A 26,807-nucleotide genomic window follows, 5' to 3' on the forward strand; every position below is an offset into this window, starting at 1 on the left:
TATGTTAATCAGATTATGCACCACTGCATGATTTTCATTTAAAAAACAAAACAAAACAAAAAACAAAATATTTATTTTTTATAAAAGGGCATCAGACCAGACCCATGGCAGTGTGCATATGCACATTATCAGGTTAAACTTTGTCCAACAGCTTTTTAAAAGATTTCTACTTGATAGTGAAAATTAAATTTTACAAAACACAAGAATGATCGGTTACAAATGTGAAAAAATAATAAATTTTTTAAAATAATGGAAGACAAAATGAGATGAAGAGAAGACGGAAGAATAAAGAGGCATGAATGGATAAATAAAAAGTAAGGAGATGAAAGAGAGCAAGAGCGAGGACAATGACATGGACAGAAAACACACATACATCTGTTCATCTTCTGTCTCATTCAAAGTGTGTGTGTCTCATAATGGCCCTCAGAAGGACACTTCACAGCTGCAATCATCATCAGTTGCCAGGCAACAAGGAGAAACCACTACCGACAGAAACACAGCACACTCGGCTTCATTATTATTGTTACAGAGTGGCAGAGGCGCGTGTGTGTGCGTCCATTGTGTGTGTGTGTGTGCATGTGTGTGTGTCTGTGGTATATGGTAAGAAAACCAATCCTTGGTGAAACCCAAAGTCTTTTCTGGCATGCTATATCATAATGTTCATAGAGCTGTTCATTACATTACCATTGACCACAGTGCATGGTATGTTTTTGAACAAGACTGAAAAAAACGTTCATACCAACATCACTTTTAAACTGTGCAGACTGTGGTGCTATGCTGATGCTAATATAACAACTTCCCACATAGCAAGTAGGTCTGGCCCGAATCTGGTATCAAGTTGGCACTGCTGGCTGACTTCTGGCATGATAAGACGTATGTCATCCAGATATGGGCCAGGCCTGGCATAGATGGCACTGTCTATGTGATGGCATGCCACATCTGGCTCGATTGTGGTTTGGGTTATGTGGCCCAGTCTCATAGAAAACAGGCCTCTGGCATCAAGCTGGCACTTCTGACTGACTGGTGTCATGGCAGAGTGTATGTCAGCCAGATGTGGGCCAGGTCTGGCAATGACGCCACTGTTTATGCGATGGCATGCCATATCTGGCCCGATTATGGTTTGGTTTATGTGGCCCAGGCCCATAGAAAACAGCTCTGGCTGGGATCCGGCATCAAGCTGTCACCTCTGACTGACTAGTGTCATGGCAGGGTGTATGCCCAGATGTGGGCCAGGTCTGGCAATGATGCACTATTTATGTTCCTATTTTAGTTAGAAGACCCAAATGCCATGTTGCAATACTATACTGCTATGGTAGCCTACATTTCAAATGCAGATTTGACAGGTTTGTGAGTGTACACTTTATCCAAAACCTAGTGACGGTTTACTCATCTTTGCCAGTGGGTGGCTGTAACTCAGGAGGTAGAGCAGGTCACCTACTGATCAGAAGGTTAGTGGTTTGATCCCTGGCTTCTCCAGTCTGCATGTCGTGAGTGTGAATGTAGTTAGGAGGCACTCAGTTAAGAGAAAGTGTGTGGTTGGGTGAATGTGGCATGTTGTATAGAGCACTTTGAGTAATCTGGGAGACTCGAAAAATGCTATATAAGAATCAGTCCATTCACTGTCTGAACAGAGTTTCGTCGTGTTACTTTTGCACTATTACGCACGTTGTTATTACATGGCTTAATTAAGGTACACATTAGGCTGACATTTAGGGCCAGAGCTGAAACTGCTCTGGGCCAGCACAGGGCCAGCAGTGTGTCTGCAACTGGCCTTGTGTGGGCCACCTTTCGCAAACCAGATCTGGGCCCCCAAAGGGCCCTCATTCTTTGTGGTATGTGGGCCATGTGTAAGCACATTGTCTGCCATCCTTGTCCATAGTCTTATTACATCCCGTATTGATTACTGTAATTCCCTCCTATTTGGTCTCCCTAAAAAGGTCCCTTCATAAACTCCAACTTCTTCAAAATTCTGCAGCTCGGGTCATAACTTGCACTCCGTTAAGTGCTCATATTACCCCAGTTCTTCAGCAGCTTCACTGGTTGCCCATAGAAGCCAGGATAAATTTTAAAATCTTACTTCTTGCATACAAGTGTATCCATAAATCTGCTCCTTCATATTTGTGTGACCTGCTCCATATCACCACTGTTTCCCGCACTCTCAGATCATCATCTGCTATTCATCTTACTGTTCCGTCCTCACACCTTATCACTATGGGGAACAGAGCTTTCAGTCGCTCTGCTCCTCGGCTCTGGAACTCTCTTCCTCCTGCACTAAGAAATATTGACTCCCTCTCCGTATTTAAGACACAGCTCAAAACACATCTGTTTAAACTGGCTTATTCGCTTTAATGCTGATTTTATCTGTTGTCACGCTCTGTTTTGTAATTTTAACTTATTTTATGTATTTTATGACTATTGTTCCTTTTATTAATTGTGTTTTTTGTAAGGTGACCTTGGGTTTCTGAAAGGCGTCCTCAAATAAAATGTATTATTATTATTATTATTATTATTATTATTATTATAAAATCCCACATAGCAAAATTGGCATGACCCAGACCTGGCCCACACAATATGCTTACACATGGCCCACATACCGCAAATAATGAGGGCCCTTTGGTGGCCCAGATCTGGTTTACCAGAGGTGGCCTACACATGGGCCAGCACAAGGCCAGTTGCAGACACACTGGTGGTCCTGTGCCGGCCCATGTGTGGACTACCTCTGGCAGACCCTGATTTGGGCCACCAAAGGGCCGTCATTCTTTGCGGTATGTGGGCCATGTGTAAGTTGTGTGCAGCCACGGGCCAGTTGCAGACACACTGCTGGCCCTGTGCTGGCCCAGATGTCAGCCTAATGTGTACCTTAATCAAGCCATGTAATAACAATGTACCGGAACATAACAGTGCAAAAGTAACATGACAAAACACTGTTCAGACAGTGAATGGACTGATTCTTTTATAGCGCTTTTCTGCTCTCTTGGATTACTCAACGTGCTCTATACAACATGCCACATTCACCCAATCTCTCTAAACTGAGTGCTTCCTAACTACATTCATACACATGCAGACTGGAGGAGCCAGGGATCAAACCACTAACCTTCCGATCAGTAGGTGACCTGCTCTACCTCCTGAGTTACAGCCACCCACTGGCAGAGATGGGTAAACCGTCACTAGGTTTTGGATAAAGTGTACACTCACAAACCTGTCAAATCTGCATTTGAAACGTTGGCTACCATAGCTGTATAGTATTGCAACATGGCATTTGGGTCTTCTAACCCGATCCTAGTTCTAGCAACATTCTCTTTCCCTTTCTGAACTCATCTGAATAAGCGCTTGCAGACAAATCAGATCTTCACTGTCAATTATTACGGAATTTTTACTATTTAACATAGCCAGAACATATAATGTAATGTAATTGTAAGGCATAAGTACATTCTAAGACACCTGGAAGGTAACATCTACTACACTCCAAAACTATGGCAAAATGCAACCTAACTTTTCTTACACATCTTAAGCATCTTAAACATTTTGTTAGTCAGTTGAAATAAACTGAGTGCTTAAAAACACGCATTCAACAAGCTTAAAAATAGAGAAAAGCAATCGTTTGACCTGAGTCACCACAAATATTATTTACTCTAACATCAACCTAAGACATAAAAAGACCATTATTGTATTCCCACTTTAACATTATTCCTGGTAAATACTGAATTGATAAAGTGACTCTGCTGCTGAAATGATGAAATGCACTATAGAAATAAAACACAAAATTCAACTGGTTCCTCTATCACAAGTCATATTTTTATCACAACAGAATGTCATTGTGCATGGCATATTACTCTCATATTATGGACGTTTATTACTAATGATCAGAGTGTTGGGGTCTCACTGGTGAAAGTAAGTCTATTACTGTTACATTACTTCCACAGTACTCCATAAAATGACCTGCAACCCATTGTCACATAATTAATAACGAGGACATATTTATGATCTTTCTTTTAGTTTTTGTTATCTATGAACACAAAACTGACAACAAAATGCACAGTTAAAAATCATCCCACAGTGATTCTACTGGTAGAAATGGAGGCTACAATGCTGCAAGCCTGACTGCTCATCACTGTGTTTATTACTCGAATTTGCCTTAGTTCCTGGCTGCTGGGGCCAGCATACATTTAGCTATAACATCCCTGTAGGTTTTTCACTAGCTTTTTGTTAGCATGCTATCTGCGCAGATGTTTGCAAAGAATTGTGTTAGGAACACAATGCAATTGTTTTTGTCCTAGAGGCAGTTTGCACTTTACCATTGCATTCTTGTTCTTTTGTGCAATAAAAATAAAAGTACTGTCTGTATCTCTACTCCCCAAAAACTGTAGCTCAGCTCATACAACCCAGTGCACAGGAAGAAAAAACTTTGTAACTTTCTGTCAACAGTTACAATTTTTTTGTCAACAGTTACAATTAACTGTAATGTAATTACTTAACTTCGTGCTGCATTACTGAAAAAATGTGATGTGATTACAATACACGACACTTTGGAATGCACTACACGCACAACAGCTAAGGGGCCACTGGTATATATAACCCAGTCCCATTTATAAAATTAAAATTAAGATAAAATAATAGACATTAATTGCAATTATATTGATACTGAAGGGCTTGATGTTTTACATTGTAGCTTTTGGAGTGGACGTTGGTTTGATTAGGTGTTGGAGAAAGAGAAAAAGTAATTTGCAACAACATTATTGTTATTTGTGGAAATAAGAGAATAAAAACACGCCTGCATTCATAAACTCCTCTGAGATTTCTCTCTGCTTGCCTATGTGAGAAATAGGACATCTATCACATTCATAAGGACATCGACACTGTCTGTGTGTGTGTCAGCGTGGTTTAATTATGAGTGCTCGGTAACAGCTTTGCAGTTCAATTCAGTTCATAAAGCAAAAGCCAGAAAAACAGAAAAACCCCTGCAGAGCGAGTGAACAAAGGCAGAATTAATCATGTTTCCAATGAGAAACAAGCCTCAGAGTGAGTCACCAACTGACTAACACTCCTTTCCAGACTCACATACTGTAGGCTTTACACATAGAGCGAAAAACTGCTAAACACACTGCATGCCATCAGAGAAATGTTGTGTGTTCATGTGTTAGTCTGTTCAACAGCAAAGGCTTGCTGCTGCACCTCAAATCTCCTGCTGCATGTAACAAATAAAAAACACTGTATCAAAAGTCTAAAAATGCAGCCATGTTTGCGAGGATGGATACATTCGAATGCCTTATTTGAGCATCTGATACATTGTCAATACAGTTATTTTAAAACAAACAATTCATGAAACTGTTTGTCAACAATAAATCTTTTTTAACAGCAATTAACTTAAACAAATTACCCTCGGTGATATACTAAATTCTTTTGTGCCAAATTTTGTTTCATCTGCTGGTGAAAGAATCGAATGGAAACCACCATCCTTATTATTGTTGACGTATATAACAAAGCTTAATATAAGCTTTGTCACAACTAGTCAGCATTCCTGAGGTAAAGTTGCTGTACTGGAAACAAACCTGTATAGTGTATAAAAACTGATTTGTAAAGGTGTGGAAAGTGACATAGCAACAGTATTCCCCTTTCTACTATTCTAAGCCTATGTGTTAGTTCAGTATTAAGCTCTGCAATCATCTGCCCACTTCCCTAGGTGTTCAGCTTCTTTACATCACTACCGCTCTCCCACACTGTCAAACTCAACACTGGCATCGTTGTTCCAGTCCAATCATCTTCTTCTTCAACTGAGCCAATCAGACTCACTTCTGTGTGGTTTAAATCACAAACCACTTCTGTCATTCTGCCTTTCATACATGCAGTGGTGTTTATGATGTTTCTTTTGTCATGCTATCACATTTTTAATCATGTGTCCCCCTCTTAGTGACATCCTCGAACCTATTCCTGATCAAGATCAGCCAGAGCCATTTGAATCCTCATCTGTGTGAAATTCTAGTAGAGGGAGCTCCTGTATTGTGTCCCATCAGAAGTACTCTTCTCTGCATCTTCTTGCCCGATCATAGTGCATGAGAAAATATGAGAGCTTGCTGTTGCATTAGACATGACTCAGTCTGGACTGCAAGTCAGTCCACCTCCTCAACAAACCCCCATTCCTGCTGTTTCTGCTCCTTCTAAAACAATTACGTGCAAGCAAAATAGAACCAGGAAGTCTGCTGCATCACCTCCCCTTCCACAGGAAAAGCATAAAATTCCGTGAAGCTCGGATCCTTGGCCATCTACCAGCAACATGGATGTGACGCAGTTATGCCTTTTCTAAATGCCGTCGACTTTCACCTTCAAGTGATGGAGAACCCAAACTGCGTACACTCACCTTTGATCTCTTCCACTCAGCCAGTTTTGCTCCTTGGGCTCAGTGGCATCCTTCTGGAATTCAAAATGTTACTTTGCTGTTATTTTAATGTTCAGGTGTAAAAGACGTCATTTTCAACCTAGTCTTTGAAACTCTCTGATGGATTGTGTTGAATAAAGTTAAGCTTCCAGCTGTGTGTCACCTCTTGGATGATTTCTTCTCATTGATCCTCAGTTCAAGAATTCCAGCTTCTATTCTCAAATTAAAATCCCCATTTCATCATTTAGAGATTGCCTTTTCAATATTCAGTCTTTTGGTATTTGCTTGATTCAGTCTCATTAGGTAAGGGTTGTGGCTCAGATTTAAGGTTCTGGTCTATGCTGCTGAATAACTGGTACAGAGTAAGTTTTTTTATGATGACATAGTATTTTTTTCTGACTCTCTCAAGCCCTTCACAGTTGCACCATCATCTATAAGTTTTGAAGGTATTCTCAAAGGGTAAAACTGAGTTCTCAGTTTCAAAAAGTTATTTTACAAAAAGTGCAAAAACAGTGAGGTGAAACACCTGCATATGAACATTACTTTTATTTTAACATCCAGGACGGAAACAATTGCATTATGCTGCTAACATAACTTTGGCTCTTTGCAAGCATAAACAACGTGCTACTGTATTGTTAAACTAGCCAAGAGCTATGTTGAAGCTGAGTGAAAGCCAACTCAGCAGCCAGACCCTGAACTTCTACAGGAAAAAAAGAAAGAACAAGAAGTGATGAGCAGTCAGACTGCTGCCTCCATTTCTACCTGTTCTTGTTTCTAATATAGAATCACCATGGCGATTGTTTTAAAGTATCTTTGTGCTGGTTTTCATGTTTGCTTTGTTCTGTTGGTTTTGTTTTCATACCTAAATACTAAGAGAAAAATCATGTATGTGTGTCCTTGTTAGGATAGAGATTTGTGCTGATATGTGGTACTGTAGACTGTGTTTAATTGTAATTATGAGACAATGTGTTTTAGTTCATTTCAATGTAACCAGTAGTGTAAAAACTTTCTCCTGGAATTAATTAATATTTTGAATTACTTTTTAAGAAAACTGTTCTGTGTCAACACGTTTTCATCCCAACACGTAACATGCAGACACTATGTGACAAATCATCAGCATGTTGCGCGTTCTGAGGCATGAGAGCAGGTTGGAATAAATCTATAAATTTAAGATTATGGTTAGGGTTGCAATAGAAAGCTGGCAAGAGAATAAAAAGGAAGCAAATAGAAAGCCACGAAGCAGCTTTCTATTCACTTCAATTAGGAATCTGGAGCGTTTAATAAGGACACGGAGGGGTAGCTTTCGCGTTACTATGACACGCCTTGGACCGCGACAAATCGTCGGTATGTTACGCGTTGGGAATGTGAATGCTCTGTCTGTGTAATGTGTAACACATTACTTTGTTGAATGATGAGCCCAACACTGATCACAACAAAGATGAGAAATACCTCCAACATGCACAAACATTTGACTACACAGCACGCAATTAATCTGCATGACTGTAATGCCTTTGAGATGCTGCTTAGCGATGGTGGTGAGTCTAAAAGCCAAAGAGAACCTAATGAGAATCAGTAAAAGAATTAAATCAATAAGTGATATCCGTAACGGAATCGGAATTGGTAAATTCTTATTAATGCCCTTCCCTGCTCATCTCACTCACTTTTTAATCCTTTTTCTTGATACAGGATTGATGAGTAAATGTTTCCCTTGGTCTACCCTTGGGCATGACTCTCTCTGCCTTCTACACCTGTTCTGAATTTCCTTATCATCCAGGAAGGACAACAGATTGTTACACCACCCACAGTCTCACTCTGTGGATGTGATTTCTGACTTACCTGTATTCCCAGTGAGTTCCACTCAAGCCTCCAACCCCACTGACCTGCCTTCCCACTCTCCACCACCACTTGTCTCTTCTTGCTGGATACTTGCCTGTAACGTATAACCTCCTCCATGATTCATGTCCGGATAATCCACAAGTAAGGCAATTCCATTGCTTCACAAGATTCTTCCGATATTAAGATTGGCCAGAAATAACACTCTCTTTCCTCTTGTACAGATTATCCACTAGTTTTCTGATAACCAGTATCCCTTTCTGAACTACTCTCCAGTTCCCAGAACTATCCAACAACTTGTTCAATAATCCTTTTAAATCTGACACATGTGAGATAAATCTCTCTTTGGAGTCTGACCTGTAGTTCTGAAAGCTGGCACCACTGTGCCAAGAATAGCAATGCATTTTATTTAAGAAATGGATGTCTTCCCACTATTGATGGCTGACTACTCATTATTGATGACTTCCTAATTTGCAAAGTAATCCAGTGGCTGGTTTGTACCCAGTTGCGGGTCAATTTGATTAATATATGTCTGACACCCCCAATTAAAAAATAAACTAAAACAAACAATAACCTACAACATTAACCTTCAAATGTTTTTGTTTGTTTGTTTTATTGAAGGAAGAAAACCAAACCAGAAAGTGTTTAAAAATTCAAGAAAAAAATTATGATCTGTAGATCATATTCGTTTTAAATACTGTAGTGCAGTGTCCACTTCCCTTTTTTTTAAAAAAAAAACTAAAATATATACTGGGTCAGAGAGGACTGTGACATCATCTGTGAGGTCACGAAACCCCCAAATAAGAAACCCACTGAAAAATCCAAACTCCTTATTGCACTTCCTTTGGTCCTCAACAAAACACTTGGCAAGTTTAAAGTAGATCAGAGAGACGAAAAGCGTGAAATGAAATTATCTGTGTTTATGGTCTATATTTAATGAATTTTAAACCCGTGAAAGATTTATGTCACCAATGTAACTTCTTTACATTATGATTACTCTGTCAGGACTTAGAGGATTTTAGAACTTGATTTTAGAACTTGGTTTAAACTCTTTAGTTACCTTTTGGTCCACGATGGAGCACGCCACCTCCCGGACCTGACTGAGGCTGAACTCCGCGGCATCCAGCAGCACGGGCTCCCGGCTCAGACCGATCTGGATGTGGAAGGAGATCACACCACCACCTCCTCCTCCTCCTCCTACACCACCACCACCCCCTCCCCCGGCGCCGGTGTTGGTGTTGTTTGTGCCCCCTGAGAACGGGAGAGGGCTGGGCGCACGGATCAGCGGAGGCGCACTCATATGAGCCTTTTCACCACCGGTTTCTAACTCTGCCAAGAAACAATTAGGAGTCACGACGACGTGAAACGACCGCACGGGTGAATGAATAGGGAAATTAGCGACACGTCCAGGTGGAGCAGCCAGAGCAGGGATTTACACCGTGGAGAGGTGCGAGAGGCTCGGACGCACGGAACTCCCCAAAGCGTCAGAAAAGTGCAAGAGGATAAAAAGAGTTTCCGACAAAAAAGACGACTGATTAACTAAAATAAAACTAACTGAAAAAAGAAAGGGAGCCGCGAGAAGACAAACAGCGCGGGTGTGAACACAGAGGCAATTAGAAGAGCCATAATGACTACATGACTGGACCAGAGAGCAGCGTGGAAACCGGTGATGCGGGTGACAGAGCCATGGACGTCAACAGTGGCTGGAGAGGAGGAGGAGGGGAGTAAAGGAAAGGAGAGGAGAGAGGGAAATGTCCTGGACTGAGGGATGGTGGATGAATGATGGATGAATGGAGAGGTTTAGAATTCAGAAGCTGATGAGACTGTGCGTTCTGTTCACTTATGTAAATCCAGATATTTGCAGATTTTCAAAATCCCAAATTCTGTCTCTACTCCGTCTATCCTCTCTTCATCTACTGTCCCAGTAATTATTACTGTATTCAACTACTAATTTCTTAACAATATATGCAGTTATGGTTGAGAAATAGATTTTTGGATATACTAATCTAAAACTAGTGAAATATTACCTCTTGAGTTTGTCTTTTGCTGACAAGGCATTTGTTACCCTAATATGGATGTATGGGGTGGGGGGTGGGGGGTTAGGGTGACTTTAGTAAAGTGCAGAGGAGGCAAAACACAGGTTGAAACTCTCCTCACTGGTTTGATTCGGGTAAGTGTCGGGCAGTCAGGTTACTGTCTGGGCTTGCCATTTTGCCGTAGACCCATTAATTCCCAGTAATGTTGAGATGGCTTTTTACGATTAGATTAATTATGTAGGATGTTTAATGTGGTTGCAAACGTGGGTCAAGCAGTTAACTCAGGAGCAGATTCTTTTTTTAAAGGTAATTTTGCTTTCTTCTTGTATGCAGCCTCTTTTTTGGTTTGCAGTGCAGAAAAGCATAGACTGTACCAGAAATGGAATTTGTAATAAAGTTAATCTGTTTTCATGTAACATAATTTTGTCTGTGATTTTCTTTAATCAAGACAGAGATTATTGCCACTGGAAACAATTTAATTTTGTCCACCTAAATCTAATGGATTGCAGTCTCCGCAGACAGAAGGGAATAAATAGAATACAATTAAAAAATAGACTTGGTGAAGAACAAAGTAAGGATGCATTCATTTTCTTTGTATTATCGTGGGGTCTTTACCTTACAATATAAAGTGTGATGGTTAGTGTGATTTCATGCTATATAAATAAGACTGAATTTAAATGACTAAAAGCCCTGTGACGGACTGGCGACCTGTCCAGGGTGTACCCTTCTCTCGCCTTAAGACAACCCCCCCCCCCCCCCCCCCCCCAAAAAAAAAAGGATAAGTGGAAGAGAATGGGATAATGGATGGATGGACTGACTAAATAATATTTTTTTTATTGAAGTATGACAGACTCTTACTTCTCTATTTAATAAAAATGCGAGATACCCTCCTGCTTAAAAACCTAAAATATTAACATAAAAACATGGTATTTAATAGGAATTTGAAAAATGTTAACAGAACCTAAGAAAATGAGGTGAAAAATGAATTTGATCATTTTAGTCACCTTTTCCCCCTGTTTTTATTTTATGAACTATAGAAAGTAGGACTTCCAGTAGTTGAATAAACTATAGATCTGAGAACAGACTGGGGACAGAACCACAGTAGTGTCTATGCTTGTTAGACTATGAATAATATTGTAAATGTCCTACTGTGGAGTTACAGAGAGGTCGGAGTTGTAGAGTAGTGTGTGAGTCTTACTTAGGCATCAAAATCACTTGTTCGGGGTTAAACAAACATTACAGTTCGAGGTAAATTACAACAGGATCAGGTGGTGAGTAGTAGCTGGTCTACTAAATATGCACATGCTGGAATACAGAGGTGGGAATTAAGGAAGTAGAAATACTTTAGTACTGTACTGAAATAATATTTTCAGATATCTGCACTTTACTCCAGTATTTATCTTTATTTTTAAATATCAGTACTTTCAACTCCTTACATTTCCCAAACAGGCTCTTTATTTCAGGTTTAATACATTTGAAGGACGATTTCAGAGCGCTGCATGTCTTTGAACATCAAACTGAGCCTAAATGGTGGGATGGCATATCCATCATGGTGGCTTATCACATGTAAAGTGATGAAAGAGGCAAAACCATATAATTTATACATCATTCATAGCTCTATGCTCAGGGGTTTAACTGGGCTGGAATGAGCTGGAACAGTATTTTTGGTGAAGATGTCCATAGGCTGTGGTTGCGGTGCTTCAGCATCTAGCTAGCATTACAGAAGAGAAGTGAGCATAATGTTCAGCTCAGTACTGCTCACTGCAAAACAAAGTTAAGTATACTAACTTTGTGTTATTCAAGCTCTCAACATATTAGTGCAGAACAAACAGGTGAGCTTGTTGGACTGGGGTCACTTTACAGTAAAGCACTGTGTTGGACTGGTGGGCAGAGGATGTGATGCAGCATGACACCTTAACGCTGCCAGATATCGTCGGGAATTTTACTTGAATTTGTAGCAAATCCAGGTAATGATGCTCTTAACAGCTCAATTACCGAATGACATTCAGTAATTGATCCAGTAGGAATTCTTTTGTGACATTTTGAAAATAGATGACAGAGACTGACTGGTTCAAAGAAAATAGGCAGATATGCTCATTTTAATTTTAAAACTAAAGGATTCTATTTGTTTTAACTTGAAATTAATCATGACAATAAATAAAGTCTTCTCTACCTCATTCCAGCAGCATGTTTTACAGTGCACCTGTTGCATCTGCAGCTTGATAATGTTCTGTCGGCTCACTGCAGACTGAGAGTGAAGGGTACTGGTTGCTAGGAGACATGCACATATATATACACAAAGACACACTTCAGCCAGCCCTCCTACGCTTCAACCTTGCCTCCATTTAGTCCCGTTTATTACCAAGGATGATGCCAGAATTGTAGCATATGGTATGTGTGTGTACTTGTGTGTCCATCTTTGTGAGGACCGATTTGAGTTTCTGAGCATGAGGCGGAGGATATTTTTGGAAAACGAGAACATCCCGGTCCTCGCTTGCGGACAGAGGTTCAAAAAGCTGGGTGAGAGTTCAAATTGAGTCTAAGGATCAGGTGTAGGTTAAGGCTAGAGTTTTAAAGTTGAGCTTTGCATAAGAGGCATTGTGCCAAAAAGGGAAGTGCAAATGTGTGACTCCAGAGAGAGGAAGAGTCGTAGCAAACAACCAACAGGGTCAAAGCAACTAAATATAATTAATATTAACTTGTAAAAGATTCAGTGGATACAGAAATGTAATTAAATAAAATAGCGAGACCACATTCATGCAAGAAATTTGGCTATAGGGGATTATGTGGTGTGATTTCAAGTTTACCAACCCTGCTCAATGATTCTGAATCCCCTGAGCAACAATAATAAATCTACCTATTCATCTTCATCTGTGAAGGTTCTACCTCTCTTTCCATGCACTTTATCAGCAAAGTGTGAAATTCAGTACATTTATGTGTTAGATGCAGACATTTTAACAAAAACATATACAAAACATATATATATATATATATATATATATATATATATATGAAACTGGAAAGACAATAAATCCATGTTAACATGCTGTTCGTGTATCTTTAGGCAGGTACTGCTGTTTTTCCTGAGCCCTATATTTGAGCCCTTCTGATGTCATATTGTTGTTAAAAGTACAACATTTTATTTTTAGCAACTTCAATGTAATGAATGTTACATGTAATGAATCCATACTGTAGATGTGTGAACGCATATGATTGGATTACTGTTACTCTTGCAAAAACGTCAGGACTTCCCTGTATTTTTTGTGTATTTTTTTCCAGGTTTTGCTGACATATGTTTCCTTTACTTTTGGTTTGGTTATGGATAACATCCTCTAAATTATCAGGAAGCACATAATTACACACCGTAAGCCTTTCTGTAAGAAATAAAGGTAAATGAAAATTCCCTCTTTATGTAGTGAGCCTGTAGAGCCATTAGGGTCTGTGCAGTAGCACTGAACATTAGCTTATTATTATAAAATATCATTTTAATTGTAATAATATAATCAGACAAGAGATGTCAGAAGGATTTCCTAAAACTGATTGTAAAATTTGGATTGGTGTTAGTTTTATGACCCTGTGCCAATGCAGTCAAAGTGATTTTGAAAAGTATTTGCCCCCTTCCTGATTTATTTATTTGGATATTTGTCACATTTACATGTTTTCAGATCATCAAGCAAATGTTCATATTAGACAAGATATTCATGTAAATGCAAAATGTAGTTCTTTAAATTATCATTTCATTTATTAAAGGGGAAAAAAGCTTTTCAATTCTATCTTGGCCTTTGTGAAAACCTTCCTTGGGGATCATCAAGATGTCAAGAGCCTTTGTGTTCTTTTTGGTTAGAAGTGTTTGGAACTTTATATCCAGGCATCCATAGATTCCTATGGATCGCATGTTTGCACAGTCACTTTCTTATTCTTGAATCATAAACTCTGAGCTTGACTGTGGAACGTGAGGCCTGCAGCTCTTTAGCGTCATCTACAAGGGTTTTTTGTGACCTCCTGGTCTGAACTAATTTGGTAGGTTCCTGGAAAGGTTCACTTCTGTTCCAGGTTTTAGCCTTTGAAATACTTTGATTAACCCTTTCCAGAATTTTTCCAGACACGCTTTATTTAAGCGATGTCTTCAACAGTTCTGGGAGTAATGAGGCCTTGCTGTGGCAATTAAAATTAACTCAACTTTTAAAAAAAAACAGGTTAATCAGAGTTAATTCATTAGTTAGAAAGAGTGGGCAATTGAGGTGGCTGTAGTTTAGAAGGTAGAGCAGGTCATCTACGGATTAGAAGGTTAGTGGTTCAATCCCTGGCTCCTCTGCATGCCAAGTATCCTTGGGGAAGATACTAACCCCAAATTGCCCTCCGATGCATTCATCGAAGTATGAATGGTAGTTAGGAAGCACTAAGAAAGTTAGACTGGGTGAATTTGGCATGTTCTATAGAGCGCGTTGAGTACTCCGGGAGAGTAGAAAAGCGCTATTTAAGAATCAGTCCATTAGCATTACTTTTTCAGATAGGGCCAGGATGGTTTGTACAGCCTTTCCCTTTGTAAATTATTCCCTTTATTTTGTATTTATTCAGATTATCTTTGTCTGATATGCAATTTCTGGTGATTTAAATGTGACAAATATGCAAAAAACAAACAAAATCAGGAAGGGTGTGTTTCTTGCTGAAAAACCTTTAGCCTGAAGGCCCTGCCTCCCATTCTATTTTTAAATGCCTTTGGAACCACAAGTAGCCAGCAGTCTTAAATTGCATAATTTTAGTTTCATTTTGTTGATTATCCTTTTTCTGCTCTGACGTGTCAGAACGTGTGCAGTAATAAGAGTCTGTTACACACCCAATATTTTTACTGAGCATGTTTGCAGTCTCTAACAGTGTTTTATAACCCAATTATAAAATCAAGCTAAAAACTGTCATGTTTTGAGAGCTGAAAGTATGGTCTAATGCATGCACAGCCGGGAGGCAGGAAAAGTCATGCTATGCTAAATTCAGGCTTAGAGGCAGGCAGAAAGAAAACAGCAACCACTAGGAACATGACAACACAAGGAAAACAACAATAGGAGACAAAATAAGTCAAACAAAACTGAGGCAAGTGTCATTTATGAATTCAGTAGGCCTGAATTGATAATTGGCAGCAGTTGTGTATGACAGCTACAACCAGAAGTCTAAATGTATGTAAGGGGTTAAGAGAAAAAATACACTCACTGTAAGCAATACCAAAAGATGGAGAAAGACTCAGTGATGTAACCTGCTGAAATGTTCCATTGTGATCCTTAAACTGAGCGTTTTCATCTCTGCCATGAAAACCATTTAAAGGTTTTTAAATGATGTAAAAAGACAAGCTTGGATCTAAACTGAAAGTCACAGCACAGTTACTGATTTTTTCTCAATCACAAAGTAAATTTTACAATCATTGTTTGTCCTAAAAAGGACCACAATTTAAAAAAATAGGTATCATGTTGCATCCCGTAGCACTAAAAACTAGTGTCGGAGCCTATAAAAACAGGAAAGTATTAAGTAAGTTCTTAGAGCAAGGGGGTGTTGGAGTTTGTGGGAAACTCCAACACACTCTGAGTTTCCAAGAACATCCCCGAGCAGGTCAATGTTTTGGTGAGCTGGCATGACAAGGGCTCAGGCTCACTGAGAAACGTGCCCATACAGGAGCAACTTCCCAGACAGTTTTGGAATTTCAGCCAAACTTTGCTCTGCACAGTAAAGAACAATGACACTCACACAGCATATTCAAATTCACAGAAGCAAACAGTTTGTTTCAGAATTGGGTATTTGTTATAAATCATTTTTAAAAGTAAATGGATCCAGGTACACTGTGTCCCTTATGAAGGACAAATGAACTAAGAGGGAATGATTAGATTACATTTTCAGTCTGGCAGAGAGGATGTGCTGTCCAGCTATGACTACATCACAAGTTCTGCTAAGAATGCTTGTGACATCCAACAACATTTCATCTTTAACAGTCATAAATACAAATCTCTAAAATCATACTCAGCTCTGGCATGTTGTTTTCCACTCTGCGTTTACTTGCAAGCGATTCACTGTGCCAGAGTTCATCTCCCCGTGGATCCATCCAGGCTGAAAATGCACAGTTTGCAAGAATCTGTATTTTTAGAAACATTTGCTAAAGCAGGACAATGTTGATGACTCGTAGCAGATGATGCTTTGGCAGAAAACTTCACGATGGGAGAAGTTGGTAACATTTTATGATAACTACAATCATTAATAAGGTATTAGTAATACTTCATCATTTATAAAGCATGACTCCTTCTCAGTATGTCAGTTAAAAACATGGATATAAATGGATATAAACATAGTTTGGTGTTGCTTTTTATATTACATTTTAATGTCAGTATTTTTATACTTTAGCAATTTCTTAATAAAATATTATATAAATTGCAAAAAACTTTATTTATGAGCTGTTAATGGTTCAACAATGTCTTTAGATGCACATTTATACCTATTTTTTTGTGAGTGTGTTAGTGGAGGTTTTATAACGACTTATTATAGCTGGCTTTAGTCAAACAAGTCAGTGTTCAGTCTGGTTTAGTTCCAAAGTGCTCCTGGATTAAACTCAGCTGAAATGAACAAAGCAGGGATGGTCTCCTTGTCCAGCACAATGAAAACTCAGAGCAGCTCCTCACAGTAAGGAGGTGACCAGATTTAAAGGCGTCTTCCTTTGTCGTGGCATTTCCATTGAAGCTCAGTTTCTTATCTAAATTGCTTTGCGATTCTCAATGACGAAGCAGGTGGCTAACCACCCCAGGAGCCTGGTCACCTCGTTACCCGAGGAGCTGCTCTGAGTTTTCACTGTGCTAGAGGAAGAGACTATGCCTAACTTACATAATTAGAATTTAAACTGACTTGACGCTGACTTGCCTGACAGCTGAGATCAAAGGAACTGAGATCATTTGTTTTTTTTCTCTTTTTTCTTTCTCAATAGGTGATCCAGGTGATTGATATATGTATTTTTTGTCTGCTTATTTTGTTGGTTTTTGTTCTTTATCACCATTCCTCTTCCCCGCTGTTTTTCTTTCCCCATTTCTTTCTCCCCTTTCTTTTCCCCAGTCAAGTCTGTCCCGTATTTAGCAGGTTAAAATAAAATAAACAATAAAAGGTGAATCAAATAGACGAATACTGCAAGGCTGGGTTGGTCGATTTGGTAAAGTAAATCCGTTGGGCATCTTTCTTTGCCTTTAGACAATAATTCTGATGCCAAAAAATCCCAGACTTTTAAACATCCTGGAGCAATTTTCCTCTTTACATATCAGGTGATACTTTATAAATAGGGGAAAGCCTAAAGTAGCTTTTATCAGTGAAATATGCATACTTTGTTTGCAGTGGTTACCCTTGTTTGTGAAGCAGTGTGGCTTCAGGGTGTACTTATATCCACATTGATTTCATTATTTTAAACTTCAGCCTTATTAATTATGAGCGTTAACCAATGTGTTTATATTTGACAGAATATAAGAAAAAGCATTGACTCACTTTTAAGAATTCATTTTGGTTTAAAATCTCCCCCAAATAAACTGTGATTAGTTTAAAAATATTAATATAATTTTTTGTTTGACCTCTGGATTTCCTATTTTCCATGTTCTATTTAAGTTGGCTGCTGAAATTACTTGTCTCTCACATTTGTTATAAGGTGGTAGAAATGGTGTAACTGTAGCTTCCCTTCTCTGTGTTCGTTTCATTAAAATTCCTCTCTGTGTGCTTTGTGCTTGCCTTTCTGTCTGCCCCCACTCCCAGAGTTTTACCTTTAAAGGTAATATTCAGTATTTCAGACAACGATTGGATCATTTTCTATATTTTGGTCAGTATATAAATAAAAGGTATATGCAATAAGCTGATTACAATATGAAAATAGCTAATTACAAGTTGTGCATTCAAAAATGTAGATTACTTATATAAAAGTTAGAAACATTGTTTCTTTATGGCCTCTCTGAACATTTCTATGGTGATTTTCTGTTAATATAAAGTTATTTCTTAATGTTTTATGGTACTGATCTACCAACTCCTCAAAGGGTAATGAGGAGAAGACTCATGGACAGAGCGGGTAACCTCTGTCCATGAATGATGTGAAATAGGTTCATTAATAATGTGAGGTTCTGTCTTGGACCATCCAGCTCTCTCTTGAGACAGTTCATTTATGTCCAGCAGCACAAATATACATTTTGCATTTTACCAAGGGTCAACTCGAAATTAGATATTCACAGAAAATAAACCATATGATCCAAATTTGTTCCATAATTTCCATCTCCTAAGCCCTACCAACTGTCTTTAACTGTAAAGCCATAGATTTATTCCCTGAACTCGACAACACATTTGTTTTCTGAGTTAGAGACAAATGAAAGAATCTTTCTAACTGAATCATAATACGAGGTGAGTCAGCAGCTCGACAGTCTGCTTTTAGGAAATCCTCCCACTCCAAGCCTGACAGCTCTTCCTGAATACTTGCCTTCAGTGACCCACTCACTTTTTGCGTGCGTTATAAAAATAGCTTAATACATGCATGCCCACAACAGAATGTGTCTTCCCCATCAGCAAAGCTATCTACTTCCAGTTACCTTTATATGCTAATAATTTGTTTGCCATTTCCTCAACAGCTTATAAATCAGTTTCATATACAAAACTGCTAAAGAAAAACTCAGTCAGTCAATTAAAACCAATCAACCAACAAATCAGTTACACTAGTATCTCAGATTTGTCCACTGTTTCCATAGTAAAGTGAGATCAACACTGTAGCAGCTCTGGACACTGAACTGTCTCCTCCATGGTCACTATCATATAATGTGTGAAGCACACTGTGACATTAACAACTCGGAGCAGATATGTTTGTTTGAGTTCTCTCGGTCCATCTGGGGGCCCAAAAAGTTGACAGGACCTGAAATCAGCAGCTGAGGCCCACGGTGTGAAAACATGTCGGCTGAGAGTCACAACTTAGAGCCACCAGGGTGAAACTGGACCACATGGAGTGATACAAGAATCCCGCTGCAAGTTTCATTTAGTGTGGAGCTGAATGTGACACAAGGGGGTCTTACCTTATTGAATGAAAAACCAGAGAGATGTGCATGTTTGAGCGAAATGTGTTTCTGAAGGTGTTTTTATAGTGCATCAAACAAACTGAACAAAAGGCTGGAAAGAGGACAAGAAGAGCAGCAGGGGGTGGGAATTTCCCTGATTCCGCACAGAGAACCAAATAAAGCCTGTTATGGGAGAATTCTGGTTTAGTTGGTGCACTTTCTTTGGAACTAGCTTTGCATTCAATTACATCCCAAAAAAGTGATGTGATTTTTAAATGAACCATTTTGAATGTTTGTTATAATTTAGAAAAATAAACATGGAACTTGACATGGATTGGACATTTGCTAACTACACTAGGGATTTTATTTCAGGGGCACTGCCTGATGTAAACACCATTGCTCACACTCACCTTTTTTCTTCAAGTAAGGCTCGTGCTAAGCTAATTATATCCCATTATATAACACACAAAATTGCATATAGTTATAGTTGAAAATAAGGTACCCTTTCTATCATGGAAGGGATGCACAGATGAAAACAAACAATTACTTGGCAAAGGTTGTCATACTATTGCAACTGTGCACTTTCTTATTTCACTGCTAAAATAATGGAAGCTCATATTAAACGTGGACAAAGTTTTACGTTATGAGGTCAGCATACATGAAAGTAATTTTTATAATGTCAGTGAAAACATTATTCTCAGTTATGTACCTCTGGCTGTGAGCAGTGAAACCTCTCCTATTTGTTATATATATTTTTTTCTTTTCTTTTCGAGAGGGGGCAACCACTGAGTAGTTGGCTTAAAGTGAGTCCGCAGTATGGTTCAGAAGTCCATGAACTGACCAAGAGGCTGAAACAAACAAAACTAAGTTGAGTCTGATGTGTAAAAATGTACAGAATATGGACAAAACGAATAAGACAACCGTGTTGCATCATCACAAACAGCAGTTGCTTGTTTTTTAAGTCCCTCTGACTCTACAAGCAATCATCCTGGAAAAACAAAAGACTAAGGATGTACATCAATGTGTGAAACCCCAAACAAATACTCAGCAGGAGGTGCCGACAAAAAGAAATTGTCAAAAACAAAAGGTAACAGGGTGCACAAGTTGTTGAACAAATAAAATGAAATGTAAATGTCTTTGCTTTTACATGACAGGGACTCCTTCCTGTCCCTCTCTCTCCTTCAAAGTTGTAGATGTCTGCCTCGCTCCACTGAGCAACCTCAGGATGATTGGACTTCCTGCAACACCTCAAAACACACTCACGCAACACTTGGTTACTCTCAGTTATTCACACACCATTGTGGCAAAATGAACACAAACCGCTTATTCACACGCGTACACACATATACACTTGTGTCAGAATGAACACACTCCACTTCGGCAGATTTGACACCCACCACCCGTCGTTACATTTTTGCAGCCCCCTCCTCCCTCCATGGGTGCTATTCCCGTCACCGTGGGGTGTGTGAGATGCGGAAAAAGTGCTAAAAAGCTGTCGTCTTTTCCCAGTAAACTTGGTGCCGTTGTTGTATGTTGTTGTGCAAATGTTTTGAGAGGAAGTTTGCTGATGCCGACGCATGGCGAGGCACAACAGTAGTCAAAGGGCAGCAGTAGGAGGGGATTGGAGTACTCCGCAGGAAGTCCACACGTGTCAGTGTGCAGGTCACAGGGCACGCCTCCTGAATGTTACAGTTTGTCTTAATTATTTTCACATTTTCTGAAATCATACTTCACTTTCACAAAACATTCAAAACAAAGACACAAACATAAGACACCCTGTTTGTGTGTGCGTGTGTGTTTTCTTACACCCAGTAATATTCTGTTCCTCCCAAAGTACTCGCATTCTTTCTTCAGCATTGTGCAAAACTTAAGCCACAATGTCCCAAATGTTTTTGTGCATGCATCCTTCAATATTAGATTTTATATACCTCAGTCCTATACCACAGTTAACATTTAATATCTGCCATAACTGCTGACCTGTTTAAAGTTAGGAATGGGGTGGTTATTACCTTAAAATGCTTACTTATCCCTTTTGTAAGGGAACATCACCCATTTTCTTGTTTTCTTTTGTTTCCTTTTGGTAGTATAATTGTTTATTTTTGCAACATTATTCCTTTTTATTTTGGACATGACCTCTATGATTTTGAAATTCTGATATACGTTGCTGGGAGAGGGGAGTCATATTTATGTGATGCTTATATTTCCATCCAGTAACCTGCTGAATGCTAATTACTAAATTAACCTAAATATTAAACATTAGGAATCAAATTTGCTAAGTGCAAAGCCACATTTGCAAAAATGTGTAGAAATGTAGATGATCTGTGAGTAGAAACATGATTAAACTAGTGTCAATTCCAAACTCGTACTGAATGTTGATTCATCAAAAGAACGCTCCAATAAGTGAGGCTGCTAACCCTCTAAGCCTAACCCCTGCACCTAAACCTAACACCCCCCTCCCTGCAAAAAAGAAAAAAAAGAAAACCATTGAAAAAACCAGAAAACTGTTTGAACAGTGATTTATGGCTCAGGTGTTTTTTTTGTGTGTTTTCATCTTCTATCATCCTCTGAATAGCAACTAACATCCATGACATCTATAGCTTGAGGACTGTCAAAGGACAAGTTAAAGCTGAGTTTCTTTCTTTCATGCCAGTGAGCAAGAGGCAGCAACATGTAAAGAGAAGCTGATGATGTGAAATTAAAGGCTGAGGTGACATTAGCAAAGAGTTTCTATCCTAAAGCAATAATATCACTTAATGTTGAATAAATGCACTTAGGCTGCTGTTTTCGAGAGGAATACGAGGGGAATGTGTTTATTTGTGTTGCTTTACTTATTTATTATATAATTATTTTATTTTTCTTGCTTTATTCTTTTACTTGCTAATCGCCATACCAATACCAACTAGATTTTTAAATCTTAATATAAAATGAGTAACAGTAAGGTGGACATTAGGTAAGGCTACACTTTTTGCAGTGGACTCGTAAAAATATTTCTGTATCAGTAATATGTTTTCTTTTTGTCTGCTTTCAGAACTGCACATGATTATTTGCAGCTAGCAGGTTGTTGATGCTAACCATCAAGTCTATGAACTAACCTCAACTAACACCAGCTAACAGTGTTAGCTCGGTGGCGAATAGCCTTCAGTAATAGTAATAAATCCCACAGCAATAGTACTTCAAAGATACTGAAGTGGCACATAACCCAGGTAGCTACCTCAACTAAAACAAGGTAGTTGCAGAAGGCTGACATTAGTTTTTAAAAAAGAACTTACTTCCAGATGTTTCTTTAGGTTGGAGTCTTTTGATGCTGAGAGCAGCTTGGTTTCTGGCAAACAGAAGTTGCATTGCACGGTGAGATTTCACCCATCTCTTTCTTCTATGATTATGAAGTGGTGTTGGAATTTCCAAGTAAGAAATGCATTCCTGCCCATGCACTGCTGGCTCTGTTGTGCTGGCTTCGGGTCCATTGTGTAACTGACATCATCAATATTAACAAGACGCTTACATTAGAGCCTCTTATTGTGTGTTTTGTTTGGGTTTCAGTGAGTGGAATCACGAGAGTTAGAGAGGGGATAGCCTAAAATATGACACAGGAAAAGATCGCCGTGTAATCCATTTATTTCAACAAAGTAACTGTATTCTAATTATCATCTATTTAAACTGTAACTGTGACGGAATACTGTTACTCATATTTTGTATTTTAAATACGGTGCATGTACTCCGTTACTCCCCAACACTGCAGAAAACTGAGGTTTGAAAATACATGTTGAGGCACTTTGTTACTAGCAGCCTGTTGCAAAAACAAATATTTTTGTTCCAATTTCCCTTTTTTTGAATCTATACAAATGGCAACGATATTATACTGTGGCATCAGTGTACCTTTTAATGCATTAGTGATTCATTTACAAATTAATGTTTAATTGTGCTTATTTATTTAGAAATTAGTAAAATAATTCATTTTTTAGATGTAAACAAAGGGATTATAAATAAATATTTTGAAATAACAATTAACCTTATTAATCAACTAACAACTGTTAATTAATTAATGAGCTATTAAACATGAAAAAAGATTTACAGACACTCTCAGTAAAAACCTAAAAAAAATCCACTTTCAGATGCAGATTTAAAAAAATAGATTTTCAACATATTTTAAAGAGAAATAAGTAAATGAATTCAAAAACTAAATTAGGAATACAGATTTTTTCCCCCAACATATTAAAATGGCGATTCCGTTCAGTTCAGATTTTAAAAAAAGCAACAAAATCCAGGCTGCCAGCCTTTGTGTCTATAACTAATTTGCATTGCTTTTTTTTTCTACAAGGACCAAAAGAGTCATGGAAATGCTAAATGGAGACGCTAATTTGTATTTTACGGCATATTTCATTGTTAAATCACAAAATGCTTTATTTCAATGCAAGCGATTGTCTGGTCCTTTCCACTTGACCAATAAACATGCAGCATTATCGTGTCCACCATTTTGGATGTGTAACAATTGAAGGAGGCCCCAGTGACACAGAGCTAGAGACTGCTGAACAATCATGTGTCTGCTAGTAATCTGGGAGAAATAAGTATTCCTGACAACCTGCCAGTGGTTGGGGAAAATGACTGCAAAATCCCCAGTTCCACAGACCTACATACTGGTCAGTGACCCCCCAGCAACCACTAGTCGCTATGGAAAATGTGTATTTCCAAACCAAATATTGTGATTGCTTTGGCCACTGCCATATTACTGCAGGCTTGAATGGAAGTAATGGTAAGAGCACCTTTTTTAAGTTTCTAGTGTTTTCAGTTTTTTTCACCAAACAACACCTTCCAGGAACTATTGCCAACCAGTCATTTCAGAGGTACAGTAAAAGTGACAATAAACTTATACAAATAATTAAATTAATTATTTGTATAATTAATTATATGTATTATATTTATTAATTATAATTAATCAATAAACGTATACTTTGAGTCAAGTATCCTTTATACATTTCTATATTTAAAAGCATAACCACCCAGACACGCATCCACATACAAACAAAGAAAAACCAAAGTGTACCGCAATAGAAAAAAAATCAGCTATTAATGGTCCTATAAGAAGAAAAATTCAAAACCATGTCACATGTATTTCATGGCAAAATTGATATTGATATGAACATAACATTCATCTTACAAAGTCCATTCAACAGCAGCAAGAAAAAGACTCATTTTAAACGGTTACAGGGATGGAAGTAGGCCCATTTTTGCATGTTTAAAACAAATCAGGTTTCTGCTACAGATGGGCAATCAAGGAACCACATCAGAGAAAAAAGATGTTTACTGTTACCATGCAACTGTTGCCTAGCAACTGTGTCATTAAATGCCCTTAGAATGTTTTAAAAAGGAATGATGACACGAGCATGAGATTATGAGCTACGTATTACAATGAAATCAGATTTTGTTGACTGATAGAAGATGTCTGTGTGTGCTTTGAATGCCTAACAGTAGATTAGAACTGTCTAGTCTCTACGTAGGTGCTGGAAGCTTTCTGTAAATGGTTCACAGTAAATCACAATGTATGCAGTGAATAACTGATAGTAGATCTCAACGGGTGTATTTCTATGACTGTTTATGGACATTTTACTTTAATGACTCTTAGCAGATCACAACAGGTGATTATTCTTTATTTATACATTAGATATTTGCTGTGAAGTAGGTGTTTCTTCCTTGTTTATATTCTAGATCATTTCTGTGAAGGACTGACAGTAAATCGCAATCCATGGTAGGAATGCCAAATATAAGATCAAAACAAGTGTGTACTATGTTAATACATGGTAAATGGCAAATAGACTTGTTCTTATAAAGCACTTGGGAGACACATCCTGTGAATGACTGACAGTAGATGTTAGGTTTTGTATTGTTGATTGTCATTTATGCTTAGAAATATCTACTTATATATGCTTAGTGTTTTATAATTAGTTGCAAGGTACTCTTTGTTTGTATGTAGACGTCATATGTTAATGAACCTATGTATATTCATGTAACCTCAATAGAAGAGCAGTGTTATGGGGGAGCGGACGAGAGCAACTGGGGTCAAGCGAAGGAACGGCGTTTGTCCGGTTCTCTCCCGTGCACGAGAAACATGAAGAACTTTGCCTACTTCGTGTCTTGCTTGCTGTGTAATTATACTGTCTTCAACGTTCCAGCGAATAGGTTCAAGCTACAAACCTATCAGTAGATCACATGTGTTTTCAGTAGATTTTCAGTTTTATTTATGTCGCACCAAATTGCAACAGCAGTCACCTCAAGGCTCATTATATTTATTTATTTATTATTTATTTATTTATTTATTTATTGTCATTGTCAAGAACAATGAAATTGCGTTTGGGGCTTCCATACAACCCAAAAAAAAGAAGAAAATAATAAATACCCCTTAAAACCCAAGTGTACATATTTAACCCAGTGTGACTCCAATGCAATAAGACAATCCTTAGCAATAATGTTCGTAGAAATTCAGACAAAGACCTGAGAAACATGACAAAATACAACAATGCAACCCATTCAATATTATTGTACTGTGAGATATGATATCAGATATATCAGATATATTATCACGTAGAAACCTTACAATAATACAGAGAAAACCCCAACAATCAAACAAGCCCCTTTGAGCACACACCTGGTGACAATAGAAGGGAAAAAAAATCCCTTTTAACAGGAAGAAACCTCCGGCAGAACCAGGCTCGGGAAGGGGTGGCCATCTGCTATGACCGATTGGGCATGATGCGAGAGACAAGGTATCCTGTGAATGACTGACAGAAGATTGCAATGCTTGCTGGAAATGAGTAATAGAAGATTATAATACTTATTTTGAATGACTTCACTTATGTGGAGTGGATCACAATGACTGATACACAATAGCTATATGGCAACATGTAACGAGACATAAGTTCTTGTTGCAAGACAAGAACTGTCACATTTCAGGGGCCCAGGAGAGATGTGGGGAAACTCATCGTTTTGCAAAAGATGCATGTGTGCAAAAGTATATCGGATAGTAAGCCACAGTGCTTCCTGGGAATGACTGATGCAGGATTGCAAGGTGTTCTGTGAATGACTATAATCATCAATTATATCACAAACTTTAAAAGGCAATGAAAATGTAAATGATAATTAAGAAATGTTTAACAGAATGATGAAGACAGTTTCCAAGATGAACAGATTAAACTTGCACGTGTTTATGTAACTGAAAAGTGTGCTACGTAAACAAATCGACTGACATCTGACAACTATTATAAAATATGTGACAACTGAAGAAACACACAAAAAGGACAAACAAAAGATGCAAAATGACTAAAGTGAAAGTGAAAATTACCACACTGAAAAGCAAGATGACTACAAAGGGCCCCAAAAGGCCCCCAAAGGCTGTGCTTAACGCACAAAACAAATACATATAAAATGGCTGCAAAGAGAATAAGAAAACCAGAAGAAATAACCATGAAAAACTGCAAATGACCAGGAAGAAATTCATATACATGAATAAATTACATGAATATAACATATTTATGAGGC

General features: G+C 38.3%; 1 protein-coding gene across 1 annotated transcript in view; it reads right to left on the minus strand.

The window, feature by feature from the left end:
- The window catches only part of prkd1 (protein kinase D1), a 75,375-nt gene extending 65,677 nt beyond the window's left edge, over positions 1–9,698 (minus strand). The window contains exon 1 of the mRNA XM_085441167.1: positions 9,267–9,698. Within this exon, the coding sequence (XP_085297293.1) occupies positions 9,267–9,506 (240 nt within the window). The 5' untranslated portion in view covers positions 9,507–9,698. The remainder of the gene's footprint in view (positions 1–9,266) is intronic.
- Between the last annotated feature and the right edge of the window lie 17,109 nt (positions 9,699–26,807).

Source organism: Copadichromis virginalis, linkage group LG19 (genome assembly GCF_057382275.1).
Source record: "Copadichromis virginalis isolate Kocher_CV1m ecotype Utaka linkage group LG19, C_Virginalis_male_GT1.1, whole genome shotgun sequence".
NCBI classification, from domain to species: domain Eukaryota; kingdom Metazoa; phylum Chordata; class Actinopteri; order Cichliformes; family Cichlidae; genus Copadichromis; species Copadichromis virginalis.